This window comes from Aedes aegypti, chromosome 3 (genome assembly GCF_002204515.2).
Source record: "Aedes aegypti strain LVP_AGWG chromosome 3, AaegL5.0 Primary Assembly, whole genome shotgun sequence".
Lineage (NCBI taxonomy): Eukaryota > Metazoa > Arthropoda > Insecta > Diptera > Culicidae > Aedes > Aedes aegypti.
The window spans coordinates 90,479,510-90,494,858 of record NC_035109.1 but is presented as its reverse complement, the minus strand read 5'-3'; the positions used below and the strand labels follow the sequence as shown (position 1 = coordinate 90,494,858).

General features: G+C 38.9%; 1 protein-coding gene across 1 annotated transcript; it reads left to right on the top strand.

Moving 5' to 3' along the window:
• Positions 1 to 223: 223 nt before the first annotated feature.
• Positions 224 to 13,726, top strand: LOC5566177. Its single transcript, XM_001650477.2, has 4 exons — positions 224 to 407; positions 635 to 843; positions 901 to 1,096; positions 12,656 to 13,726. The coding sequence occupies exons 1-4, from the start codon at positions 365 to 367 to the stop codon at positions 12,937 to 12,939; spliced, it is 732 nt and encodes a 243-aa protein (XP_001650527.1). The 5' UTR covers positions 224 to 364; the 3' UTR covers positions 12,940 to 13,726.
• The last annotated feature ends 1,623 nt before the right edge of the window (positions 13,727 to 15,349 follow it).

Sequence of the window (15,349 nt, the reverse complement as noted above, 5' to 3'; positions counted from 1 at the left end):
TCAGGCCTAATGAAGCTCATCACCCAGTCCATTGCAGTGCAGACATTCATGTCGGAGAGGCCCGATCGTTTGCTTTCGATTTGTTTTGAGCCCTTTCTCTGTATACGGGCAATGGCATGAACCAAAACAAAACCGCTATCATCGGTTTGTATTCGCTCGAGGAGAAACATTTTCGTTTCGTTAAGGTTGGTAACACGTGTTCGAAGTTCACTCCACTTAGAGCTAAACGATTAGTGGGGTTCACTCATTCAACAGAGTGCAGCGTAGTGCCTGGAGGAGTCATCATCGTCATCAAGTGAAGTCAAGTGTTTGGTCTCGGGAGATACTTTAGAACGGATTGTCCACAGGTTGCAGTGCCTTAACGATGTCCTCGACCATCGAAAAGAATGAATATCCCAAGGCTTCAAGTGAGTAGATTGGAGAATGGCTCCGGATTGATGGGTAATGGGTGGAAATTCAAAGTTTCTTTGAATCAAACACCTCCGCCTAGTTTTGCTGTTGATGTTGCTGTTGCTTGTTGCAATTCATCGGCGGTGAACCGCAATTGTACACACCTTTAGCTGAAACTGCGTATACTGTGGGGGCAAATCGCGAAGCGATAGTTTTAAAATTCCGAATGTTTGTTCTGTTTCAGATGCCTTGGTGGCGGGAGCCATTCTATCCTACATTGCTTCGATATTCCTGATGATGAGCTTTTGCTCTCCGTATTGGATCGAATCCTATGATGAATCTTTCAGTCAGTTCAAAAACATGGGCTTGTGGGAGTACTGTTTCAAGGATTTCAGCTATCCGTACTATCAGTTTCCGAAGTTGTTCAACGGATGCCATCACATCTTTAGCGAGGTGAGTCCGGATTGGGGTCTACTCAAATTCAACAATAATCATCCTTTTATTTTATAGGAATACTATGTCATTCGGGAGTACCTGTTACCCGGATGGTTGATGGTGGTGCAGGCCCTTGTTACGCTTTCGTTCATGTGTACTTTTGGATCGTTGGTTATTATGGCTTGCGAGCTGGTGAGATGGCCGCTGAAGATGGTGCTGCGATACGAATGGATGTTGACTTCGATTTCATTCGTAGGAATTGGTTCCTCGTGTAAGTAATAGCTTTTATGAGTTTAGTTTAGATGGTGCTGTTGGTCGAGAGCAGTGCTGGGAATGGTAATAGTAGTAGGCTTGAATTCGCGAAAATCACGTGGCTCTCTCACTACAGTAGTTCAAAAATGTGAATCTCATCAAGTATCCTATGTTGGGTACCGTAATTTCGGGTGAAATTGATCATTTTTTCACGGTTTTTGTAGTCTGTTTTCTATAATGTTAACAATGCCAAACGACTAAATGCAGGAAAACAAGTACGAAGGTGAGCCTCATCGACTTATGTACCGAAATTTTCTAACAAATGTCATTTTAGTGTTAACAAATACCTCTAAAATGAAAATCAGAGGATCTCATTTCGGGGTGAAATTGATCACTTGTCAATGCCATTATTGTTAGTTTCCAAAACAACTCTATATGATAAATTTGAGCTCCCTGAATCCGAATATGCTTGTCAAACTCTTAACAATGCAATATTTATATAAATAACGAATAGTTAAATTTCAAGAATTATGCGGAAAACGCCTAAATGTATGCAATTTCCTAAGGAATTCAATGATATCTAACAGAAATTCAATTATTTCAACCATATGAGCTAATTGGTACGTGTTTTGGTGATGAAATCTGGTTTGGGGATATATCTCAAGCATCCTCACAAAATTTCAGGTTTATACCATGTTCAAATTCTTGCTTATAAATAGAAGTTCATAGCTGTTTGTCAATACTGCACCGTGCATGATTTTGAAATTTTACGTTATTTTCATAGTAATAAACATTCTTTAACGCAAAAAAAACTTCACAACACACAATTCTACAATAGTTACGACAAGCAACGTTCATTTACTGCAGCTTACATTGATATTTGTGCTCCATTACGAATAAATAAAATCGTGTGATACGATGATCAATTTCACCCTTCTGATCAATCATACCCGATTTTACGGTACATGAATTTCTCTAAATCAGTAGTAGAGCCTTCAATCTAAATGCGGGAAATGCAGCGGGAAATAGAACATTTTTCTACAGTAATTTTGGGTTGCCCTTAGCAACGGGTGTTTTGCAATTTTCAAGGCGTTTTGCCTACAGCAGCGATAGGCGTGAGTTTCACTGGCTTCGCTGACTGTGATTGGCTTTGTTTGACTACTGTAGAGTGAATTTCAGGTTTTTCCCAACCCTGGTCGAGAGAAGTTCGTTGAATTGATAATCTCTATGACAATGTAGAAGTGAATTTGTTCATAAATCGCTGTGTTATACCGTGGTGCATCAATACCCGGACGCTTAAGTCGACACAAATGTTCAAATGCTAATATCAAGGTGTTGTTTTAGAAAACCTTTAATGTAATATTGTTTCAAACCATGTTTAGCTCAAGATCTTCACGCTACTGATGAAATTTTTGGTAAAAATCATGATTTCAACATGAAAATCATTCAATTACTTGAGCATGTCTTGTCCATAAATCCGGACAACTGATGCAAACGGTGTCCTTAAATCCGGACACTTATGAATCAAAATCCGGACATCTGTGTAATAGCACATAATATTTGTTCAATTTTAATGAACACCATATCAATACACAATCAAATATATAAATTTTAAAAGCTTGATGTCTGCGTTTGCCCTATAATGTCAAAAAGAATAGCACGTTAGTAATATTAGTGGTTTGATTACCTGAGCCGAGGAGCGTGTTGCTTGAACTGCAGTCGGTGCGGCTCAAACTGTTATTATGAAAGTTTAAAACTATTTATTTCACATCGAGTTGAATGTTGAATACTCACATAGCTTCTAATAGTTATTTTTTCAAGTTTTCTCTTATTTCTTCTTGCACAAAACTCACTTACACTACTTAAACCAGCGTCATTTAGAAGATGTCCGGATCTTAAAACACTGGCTCGTAATCCCGGACAGTCTCTAGAAGCGCCGATAGATATGTATTTCCGACTTATTCACCAACAGTAGAGTCACCAAACTTTTGAAATATCTTTTCCTTAACACCTACGGTTAAAACTTGCTTTAAAATATAGTTCACAAATTGTTCCTTCAATCAAACGATGTTTGCGCGGTCATCGATCGTTAAACTTGAGTTGGAGTCAGACCACGGCAAAATGACGTTCAACACGAACAAATTATTTGTTTTTATTTTTATTATTTATTTGACGATGGTTACTAGATCAAAAATAAATGTAAAGTTATAAACAATGTTAATAATTAGCGGAGTGAATAAAACTAAAAAAAATTGTCATTTAATTTAACTCTAATTGACTAATATAACCAGAGTGTCCGGATATTGGTACCGTCCGGATTTTGATTCACCACGGTAGTCCCTTAATGTGGAGGTTGTCTCATATGGTCCCTAGAGGTGATTGAATCGATTCTACCCCATTACCCCGAATGCCATTTCCCAGAATGTCATTACCCCGAATTCCATTACCCCGAATGTACCATTACTCCGAATTCCATCACCCTGAATGCTACTTCCCCGAATTTACAATTATCTTGACATGATGATATTGATGACATTTCCCCACGATTTTGGAATTCGGGGTAACGTCATTCGGGGTGATGGGTCGTTCGGGGTTTTGGAATTCGGGGTTACGGCGTTCGGGTTGATGGCATCCGGGGTAATGGAATTCGGGGTAATGGGGTAGAATCGATTGAATCATATAGGTTTCCACTGCCGGAGAGCGCTCGATGCCGGACATATTCAAACAATAAGAAATCATAGTCCAACCAAGATGTATTAGAAAATAATGAAAGAGCCATATTTGCCTGAAATAACACATTCTTGAAATGGTCGGAGTTCAGACCGTCCGGTCTACATGATATTTTATATTCACATGTCGCCTAATATTTGAGCTCCATGAGCAATATTTTTGTATTCGGTAAAATAATATAGAACACACTAACATGAAACAGTCACATTTTGAAAGCATGAATGTATGTTACATTATTATTAACTGTAGGAAAAATATGATGTGTTTTATATCTTCTGTTTCATAGTTGCGAACAACTTGATTTGCTGTAGAATATTCATTGTATTTTTTAATTAGTGAACAAATAAGAAGAATGAAAATTAAGAAGAACATCGTAAAAGGATGGTTTTAAAATATAAAAAAAAAATTATGTACAGCTCGCAGATTAAGTTAAACTCAAATGACCAATATCATATCTCTTGGTCGGCATACATCGATTCGCTATATCAGCCGTATGTTGGGCTAGCTGTTGCTCGTATTCAGGTGATAATGTACTGCTAATAAAAGCATAACCGTCCCATGTGAAAAATAATGTATTATAAATGTTTATAAATTTCTAGTACATTTCTGCATGCTGTATTCATTTAGCATAATCGCAAAGATAACTCATTTTGCTTCGATTAATTAGTAAAAAATATAAACATGAACAAATTTCACGTTTTGCAGTTGCTATTCAAGTTAAAAGTTCATATAGAGATTGTTATGCCTTTATTTTTCAATATGAGACTGCAAAAATTTCAAATATTTCCACAACATTTAAAAAAACTTTATGTGTAAATTTTTATATGTACAGTAAAGAATATATTGAAGTATGAATGTTGCGACGACAAAAAGTGTTGGTTAAAAATTCCATATGGGACAGTTATGCTTTCATGGGCAGCGTAGTTCAGGACCATTTTTTCGCCAGTTCGGAGGTTTTTTATGCGGTTTTGAAGTGTGCTCTTAGGTACAGTCAACTCTCCCTTAATCGATATTTCAATATTGAGTTAGAGAACTATAGTAAAATTTGGTTGTCAAGGCTATCTCGATGATCACTTGAAACGCATTTGATTTGGTTTTGTGTTCTGTAACTCGTTATCTCCCTAACTCAATGATCCCTTCATCATCCAGTTATGGAGAGATATCTGGTATCAGAAGGCCGGCTCCAAAGGCACGTTCCTCACCAGTTGGGAGATTTGTGCCATCGCCATATTTGAGCCTATTTTATCATCTACCCGATGGGAGAGGAAAGGGAAGGGAAAGATAGGGAGAGCCTATAGCTCATTACCACAGCGGGTTAAGAATAACAGAATGTCCTGAAGATTCAAGCTTCTGAATTCAGTTTCACTTAATAAGTGTTTACTAAGTAATTGGAATCGCATTTGCGAAAAAACTGGACATTTACATATCAGGTGAAACGAAGTTCCACAATCGGAGTCACAACTATCACACACAAATGAGTCAGCATGCTGAATATTTGCCATGTGATAGTTGAGTCGACAGTGGCCTGTCAACGCTCTGACCAAGAGACTGCAATTCTGCTTTGACAGATTTGTTAAATACTTCGCCACCCTTGGAGATGGCTTAGTAATGTACAATTTTGTTTGACGACATGACTCCAAACTATTCCAATATTGCTTGTGCTGAGTTGCCGCCCAAGAGTTTGTCTGAAGCTTCACCCAGCACTTCGAAATTGTAATAGCCGGCTCAGGGCTAATGAAGTCATGCGATGCTCCATCGCGAGCTAGCTCATCAGCCAATTCATTTCCAGCGATGGAAGAATGGCCAGGTACCCATACAAGGTTTACAGAGTTGACTGAATTCAGATCCTCAATTTGAGTTCGACATGCGATAACAAGCTTCGACCTTGAGTTGGCCGAAGCGGGAGCTTTTATAGCAGCCTGACTATCTGAACAGAAGTATATGACTTTACCCATTACGCGCTGTTGAAGTGCTGATTGCACTCCACACATAAGAGCAAATATTTCCGCCTGAAAAACGGTGCAGTTTCTACCAAGTGAGTAAAACTGATTCAGCCTTAGCTCACGAGAATATACTCCTGCACCTTCAAGAAAGCAGCCATCAGTGTAACATACTATATTGTTTGATATACAGGGTGATTACTAATTCCTGTCAGTAAAGTAACTGATTGTAGATAAAAGGTGTATGTATGAATTTTAATTTCCAGTGTACATCCTGTTTTGTACATCTATAAAGATTGTTTTGACAAAGGAAAGATTAAATCTTTTTTTCATTTACCTTAGTTTTTAGTCATATGTATTGTTTTAAAGACATAACACCTGGCACGCACGTTTTCCACAGATATGTATTTTTGACTAAACGCCGCTGAAAAATTTGCCTGATTAAAACAGTATGTTACCACAATCTTTCAGACTTACTAGGGAATAGCATAAGACTGATTATGGAAAATTTAAGCGAAAAAATATGCCTTTTTTGGTTAAAACATATGCTATTGAATAACGTGTTAACTGTAATGCTAATGAAACAACGCATGTGGCAGGAAATTAAGGTAAAGGAATAAATATGTAATCTATGTACAGTGAAGACAAATATTATAGATGTCCAAAACTGGATATGCACTGGTAATTGAAATTCATACAATCTTTTTTCTATGATTACTTATTTTACTGACAGGAAATAGTAATCACCCTGTACTTCTTTCCAAATACCCAGACGTCCACTCTTCCCGTGAAGGGAATTGTGTGGTAAATGTCTTGTAAGGAAAGTGACAAGCAATCGTGAGATCACTTGGAGCAAGGACAATTTTGTCCCAATTCACCAAAAGTGGAAACAACGAAGTGTGTGTAGATTTACGATTCACTGGATTTTTCTCCAGTAGATCCAGTACCCATAAACGGTAAGAGCAAGAAAGTGCTTCTTGTTTAAGATATATGTGTAGTGGCGTAACGCCGAAAATGGCCTCAAGCGCTGCTGTGGGCAGGGTTCTGAATTTTCGTATCAATGATGCGAAATCTACGATTTTTCACACGTAAGGAGAATGCTTTTTTCGCTTCCTCGCGTGAACATCTTTTATCGCTCACACTAATTTTCCCTGGAGCTACGATGGTGGATAACCGAAAATCACTCCACTCTGTGGATAATTTGTTTTTCACTCCATCATATTTTCGCTCACCAACCGCTCCGGAGAATTATCACTATGTGGATAAACAAAAACTAGTGCCGGCGACGGGATTCGAACCTAGAACATTGCTAAAAACAACCGCGATGCGTGCACGCTAACCATGCTACCACACCAACTTGACGAAAGGAGTGGTAAATTTGGTGCATAAAAGCAACTGCTGCTCGTGGCGATGGATACAGGAAAAATTCTCCATGGATCGGAGAAAGAGAAAACAAACTTCTCGCAGCTGCGGAAATGTGCAATTATCTATTTTCGCTTTGTTTTGTGGACGGATAAAATCCCAAGGCAGCTGATCGCTGAAAATTACTGTGAGGGATAAATCCATTATCGTGAGAGTGAGTGAGAATTCGGAAGCCTGGCTGTGGGAGTTGTAGAGAACGCACCAGACATCGCCATCAAGCACATCCTTTGGAGATGGCCCAATTTTGATTGGATTATTCTCACTTCGCCCTTTTGCCACCACACAAGACATCCATATGCCAATATTGGTCGAACAACTGTTGTGTAAATCCATTTGATATATTTGGGTTTGAGGCCCCAAGTTTTACCATAGGTTCGCCGGCATTGACCGAAGGCCATGCAAGCTTTTTTGACTCTGAAATCAATGTGAGGTGTCCATGAAAGTTTGGAATCTAGGATGACTCCGACATACTTTGCTTGATCAGTCACATTAATCTCAGTGCCAAAAAGACGTAAAGGTCAAATTCCATCGCGGTTTCGTCTTTCCGTAAAAAGAACAATAGATGTTTTATTCAGGTTAACCGAAAGGCCATATTGGCGACACCAACTCTCGACTACCTGAAGAGCACTTTGCATCAGGTCGAATAGGGTGCTTATGCACATACCAACTATCAGAGCTAGATAGTCGTCGGCAAATCCATAAGTTGGAAAACCACAATTATTGAGTTGCCTCAATAGCGTATCTGCTACGAGATTCCACAAAAAAGGTGACAAGACTCCCCCTTGGGGGCATCCGCAAACTCTCAATTTTCGAATCGCTGCTTGACGCAATGTCGAGAAGAGATGTCGGTCTTTGAGTATTTGATGAATCCAATTAGTAATCATTGTAGGTAGCCCATGGTTTCGTGCGGCTTCCAATATGGCATCGAAAGACACGTTATCAAAGACACCCTCAATATCCAAGAAAACACCCAAGCAGGATTGCTTCTGAGCGAATGCTTTCTCGATATCGTAAACAACTTTGTGTAAAAGAGTCGCAGTGGACTTTCCAGATTGGTAAGCATGTTGATTCACATGTAGAGGCATGTTTGCCAAATAAACACACGGATGTGATGATCGATAATGCGTTCCAGACATTCCAGAAGAAAAGAGGTCAGACTGATTGTTCTAAAACTCTTCGCTTCTTCATACGACGCACGTCCTCCTTTTGGGATAAACTTAACAGTAATATCATGCCAGGATCTGGGAATGTACCCGGTAGCAAAACTGCATACAAGTAGCTTTTTCAAAACAAACAAACCTAAATCCTTTTTGGAGCAGAACAGGATAAATCCCATCCGCCCCTGGAGATTTGAAAGGAGCAAAACTATTAAGTGCCCATTGAATCGATTCAGTAGTTACGATACTGCGAGCCGAGGCCAGAAACTCGTAACTACATGAAAAGACATTTGGTTCATCCACACATCCGGGGAAATTTGTATTGAATAAACATTCTAAAACTTCTTCATCGGAAGAAATAGAGTCGCCATTAGGTAAGCGAATTTCGTTCACTTGGAAATCCTTAGACTTTAGAGTTTGCAAGGATTTTGTTCAACCGACTGACTTCACTCAAACTGGAAACATTTGTACAGAACGAAGAGACTCTGATCCAGCTGAACGGCGTTTGTTCCAACTCTTTCTACATTGTTTCCTGAGTCTAGTCAGATCGAAATTCCACCATGGGGTCCCTCTTGTAGTCTTTACAGACCGCAGAGGACATGCTTCTTCAAAAGCTTCCATAATGTAGGATGTTGTAGTATCAACGGCATCATTCAGATCACTTGTATTTTCAATGGACGGAGAATATCCATGAAATTTGGTCACAACCAATTCAATATAGAGTTCCCAGTTTGTTGACCGGGGATTCCTAAAACGCAAAGTCTGTGCAGTTACATTTGAATGTTCAAAGAAGATGTAGCGATGATCAGATAATGATTCCTCATCTGATACATGCCAATTCGTCAACTCGTGACTGATTCTATTCGAGCAGAGCGTTATGTCTAACACTTCTTCTCTATTAGAAACCATGAAGGTTGGGCGATTGCCTATGTTAAGTAATCCAAGGTCTGTACTACTTAAGTATTCCATCAGACTGGAGCCTCTCAAATTGATATCCGAGCTGCCCCAGATGATGTGATGAGCATTGGCATCACTGCCCACAATCAGCGGAAGGCCTTTTGTTACGCAGTGTACGACAACTCGTTTGAAGTCATCCGTTGGGGATGGTTCATCATGTGGTAAATATACCGAACAATAGACGTATTTCCTGTTGAGGTCACCAACAGAAACATAGATTGTGACAGCACAAACATCTCTGGTAGTTAACTCAGAAATGAGTGCAGCAACGATTGCTTTATTAACGTGCACGCATGCGCGGGGCATGGCACGCGAGTTTGCCATTTCAAGTTTGCTGAAAGTTGCAAAAACTGGGTCCACAAGCAGTCTTGGGAACTGTGACCACAATTCACCACAGTTCATCGATTCTGCCATTCAACCAAAACACAAAGCAGCAGCAGCATCAATACCATCAGGCGTTGCGCTGCCAATGGTTCACACACTGCTTGACTGTTTTTTTCTCTCCACTATGACCGTTTTCGGGCAGCCATTCCAAGGTGAATGATTGAAAAAAGTGTTAAATCATTCAATCGCCAATATTTCGCTAGTGTTTTCAACTAATTGAAATCTATTAACTCTAACCAGTGGCGCGGGAAGTGCGTAGGACAGGTAGGACATGTACTACGCACAAAAACATCTGGGTAGGACAGTCAATGGATTGTCCTACCCACGATTCAACAAAAACAAAAAAAAAAAAACAAGATTCGCAAGTTAAAACATAAATAAGATTATTCTCAGCAAAGCATGACATGGTTTGTGCGTGACCCCCAACAAGTTCAGGCTCGTGTGAAGAACGTTTGAGAACATCTTTAGTGAAAATCTTGGGAAACTATCTGTAATAACTGTTACAAGAAATGTCTTTAACCGTTAGAAAAATAAATGGAGAAATCGTCTCTGGCATTTTCGAATCAATCAATGGATGGTTTCTTGAAAATATCTACGCCCAACCCTGTATATGTTCTGGGATAAATTGCCGTGAACATTCCTGGAAGTAATTCTTGTGAGGTCTCTAGAACATTCATAGAGAATTATCAGAAGATTCTTGAAGAATATTTGAAAGAAGAAATGGATTAAACTAAGACCAGTCGCATCGTTTTATACTTAGTACGAATGTGATGGTGCTAGCGAGTTCTAAACGTGCTATCACTCTTGACATTATCTATCAAAGCATTGTTACACAAATAACCAGATTTTTTGCTGTTCGTCAATTTGGTATCTAGACATAGATGAGGAAATTTGAACAATTCCACTGCTTGTAAAGGCAAGTTTGGTCTATTTTTGTCGAATTTGTTTGATATATTGGTTGGATAGGGTTTAAATAACTTCAGGAATTATCAAAGTGATTTTGACATTTTTCGGGTGTTTTCAACCCACCTCTCCCCCCATGGTAAGATTTTTTGTATGAAAATAAAAAATAAATTGTATGGCGCGTAAGAAATTACAGACTCCTCCTCCCCCCATAAACCCTTACGTAATTAGTGGATCGCCCCTTTCCTAAAAAAATCTTAAAGAATTTTTGGAGGAATTCCAAAGTTTCCTGAAATAATCTTAGGAGAAACTTCTTTCTGTGTTACTCCTTGGGAAAATCCAGTTTGAATTCATGAGGTATCGATAACGATTTTTTTTGGAGAAATTCACTAGGAATATTCGTGGAGAATATATAATTAGAAAATGTATCCCTTTAAAAATTTCCGGAGTAATATCTGAACAAACATGAAATAATTTCTGATGAAGTTCCTAGATAAATTCATGAAAAAACACATACACAATACAAGCAGTAATACTTGTCGTTATGTCACTGGAATTCTCAGAAAATGAGTCTTGTATCTTAGACAAATATGTGCTCTGATGGTATGAAGAATCAAACTCTTATCTCCTGGCTCCTTTTAGGTTTCGTTTTGTTTTGTTTGATTCCTGTTCAGTCTTTTTTTCGTTTTTTTTTCGATTCCCTGCAGGTCTCTTTTTTTCAGGAAAAGCACTCTAATTTCCTATTTTTAAGATGTTCAATAGCTACTTGGCCTGTAAGCACTTTTTTAGTCTGGTGGTAGCGACTGGCAGCCTTTGCGTTTTAGTCCCTTTAATATAGTAACTTTCAATTTTCAGCCTAGGATTTTTGTTTTCTTTATTTCACTATGCTCAAAATATTAGTTAACGTTTGTCCTACCCATGATTTAAAACGTGGACGCGCCTCTGACTCTAACAGAAAGAGCACAGTCATTCCGTTGCGATACATATATACAAGTTCTATTTCATGCTACCTTTATCGAGCAAAAATGCAAAACCCCGAAAACCGCAAAAATCGTGTCACCACACAATCGTGCTCGAGTCATTTCGCATTCGGGGTTGAAAAACGTTAGGAAGAAGAAGATTACAGTTTTGAAGAGCCGTGACATTTTTTGATTTTGAACGGTCATGGTTTGCTTTGGATTTTGATGGTCGTGTATAAAGATGTAAATGTAGAGGCGGTAAATGTTTGCTCCAGTACTTTTCTCATCACTGTCCACAAGGTTACCTAGATAGAAGTTCCCTCTACGAAAGTAGGGTTCTTGAACTAGCGCCACTTGGGATGCACCATTTTGCATGAGTCTGCAAAGATTGATCGTTGCTGTTCTTTTATGCTGAAGATTGATTTGAGCTAACCTAACCGTAGCCACTACTCAAACTAGGCAGGATTAAGCTTTTTGCAATCTCAGCACGAAAAAGACCAGCAACGAAAAAACCAGATCGGTATCTATTTGAAGTCGCCAAAGGCGAGAAAGCACAGAATACACTGTGTAAAACGCATAATGCGAATCCATATAGGTGATAATTTAAATTAAATGTCAACATATTCATAATCCCACCCTTATTAAGCCTCAGGATAGAGACTGAAGAAGGGCAACCGATTATTTCGGAGAAACACAAGGTCACCTGTACCATTGCTCCGGGTAGCACAGGAAGGACTCAATACTGTGGAGGGTGCCCTGGTACCCCACAGGCTCCGTTTACGGTTAGGTTTTATTTAGACCCCCCTAACCATTCATTCATAAGCACGGTACGCATCACACCATAAATTAGGGGTCACCTGTGAGGTGGAGTTTTACCACCGAAACAGGCAGTCCGTAGTGTTAATTCTTAGCCAGTTGAAACAACCGCTACCGACACTACGCGGCTATCTAGGCTGCTCGGGAACAGGAGGTTAATATTGATGATTAACTCCTGACGTACCCAAGCAGCCGATACAGTACTCCATACCTGTATCCGTATGAAAATCAAAGAACTTTTTTTGAAATAGTACATAGGGCTACTGAATATCTAAGTCTAATAGCGAAATCTATCTTTTCTATGTTCCAGCACTCTTCATGTTCCTGGCCGTGGCCATATTCGGAGGAAATGCCTACCGCCGAGATTGGCTCATGTACCCGAAGTTCAACGTGCTCTCATGGTCGTACGCTTTGGCCGTGGTTTCCTTCATGATTCTTGCCTTGGCAGCACTCCTGCTCTACAAGGAAGCCAAAAAATCCTACGAACTCCGCCGTGAAGCCAAGAACTTGGTGATGCAGATGCAGATGCAAGAACCCGGTTACCATCCATCGCACCACACCAGCCGAAGTCTACACAGCGGTGGATACATATAAGTTGAACGGAGTTTCGCTAACTTTTTAAACACATAAATATCGACGTAGTATGGTTAGAGATATAGATGTGCTTCAAATGTAACACAGCACGTATAAGACAAGCAGCACAATCCAGCAGCTTCACCAGCAGGAAGCGACCTCAGCGAACCAATCGCCTAATTGTAACATTGGAACAAACACCATCATCATCAATCAGTCCACGCGCAAAGGACATAAAACGATGCACTAAATGTGGCCTTATTCAGAACTTACACACAGGAACACTGAAAGAAAACGCGCGCGCACGCAATGCAAAGCACGCATACCAACGATGACGTCAACGTGGCGAATCAACACCGAATTTTGTGGCTGCCAACTTTTTAGGAAACCATTCCGTATACTCCCATTCCACATTAGAGCTAGGGGAACCGACGTTATTCCGTAGAAATCAATTCCAATTTTTTCTCCAATTAGTGCATTTAAAGGCAGTTTTTACGACCAGGAAGACGGCGGTGACGACGAATTTTCATTAACGTTGTTTTCCTTTTTGGGCTACGCGTGTTCTTCCAATTCATCTCTATTTTTATGTTTTAATTTCGTGGCTCTGTGCATGTGTACTAATTAATGCCAAACCCGTCCGTTCTGTAGTTATTCGTAAATAGTTTATATATTTTTAGTGCAAACAAATGCAATCTCGAGAAATTCCATTTTAGTTGATAAGGTTGTTGACGACACTCGTTTCGAAGTTTGATTCGATAGATAATTACGAATCTCAGTTTTTTTACTTTTCCGTCCAATTAGTGTTATGTTGAAGCGACCAATAATAGCATGTAACGACAGTTCTCATTTTGGAGTTAGATTTGTCAACTTTGGATAAACTTTATATGACCATATTATACTATACAAACACGATAGCGGTAGGGCGAACCACCCTTAGGGTGGTTTTTGTATCACACTTTTTGATCGTAAATGAATCGTATACAACGTACGTGTCTAATGGAAATAAATGTTGTAGTGAAAACCAATGGACTGTGTTACGATTTAATGAGTTCGAAATCCTTTTAAAAAGGCACTGCTACGTCAATGCTTCCAGTGAACGATTTGCCCTTTGAAGGAAGCACCACACTATGTAGACAACGGACTAGCATACAACGCCCAGTGGCACAGTAGAAATACATTCCCGATGAAAAGTTTCCCAGCCAAATTTAGCCGTTTGAAACCATTTTAAGCCGTTCAAAGCCGTTTTTAGTCATTTTAAGCCGTTTGAAGCCCTTGAAGCCGTTTTAAGTCGATTTTCAATACCATTTAAAACCGTTTTCAGCCATTTTGAGCCGTTTTCACCCATTTTAAGCCGTTTGCTAGTCGTTTTAAGCCGTCTCAGACCATTTTAAGCCATTTTTGACCACATTAGGTAATTTAAACCATCCTAAGCCATTTTGAGCCGTTCTAAGCCATTTTAAGCAGTTTTGAACAATTTCAAAAACTTTTAAAGCGTTTTCAGTCGTTTGTAGCCTTTTAAGCCATTTTAAGCCGTTTTAGGCCATTTTAAGCCGTTTTAAGCCACATTAAGCCGTTTTAGCTGTTTTAAGTCGTTTTAAGCCATTGTAGGTGCAGTCGACCCTCCATAACTCGATATTCAAGGGACCATCGACTTATAGAATATACCAACGCAAAATATCCTAAAATCTAAGAAACAAATTTCTGTATTTCAAATATATATAAGGTACCGTGGGATAAGTGGATCATTTGGCCATATTAAGCATAAATACTTGAATATTTTGAATGTTTTCGCACCATCGCTTCGATTAAGGTTATATTTTTACGTCATCACTAATACTACTGTAAACCTGGTACTACTTGGCACTAACACAAGCAAACTTGTTAATTGCAAAAATCATTTCATTTCAAAATTGTTTTCTGTCAATCAAAAATCAATTACATCTCTGCCTAAAATCAAATACTATTAGTGTTTTCAACGCATGGTGAACGTTTTAGTTCTAATTGTGTGAATCGCAATGAAAAAATATGATTTTCATAAATTAATACAGATATATTGTACATGGTACACTTCCCCCTACTTTTTAATGGGATGGGGTAAGTGGATCAAGTATAATTATCATACATTGGCAGACTGCTTACGCGGATTAAAATAAGTTTTATTATCCTAAAATGTTGTTTTCCTTTAAATTGCTTTCCCAAGCTCAAATTTGTTAAATTAATCAGAGCAAATTTTGATTAATCCACCTAAAAGTTTTTAACAACCTTTTTGGTATAAAAATTGAATTAAACAACAAATATTGCAAATTTCAAACAAAACTTTTCGTGGTTTGTGGAAGCTGAATTGCAAAAGAGCAAAATGTACAAGTTCTCCGATTGAACGTATAATCGTACGTTATTTGACCAGATCGATTGTACTAGACAGGTGATACAA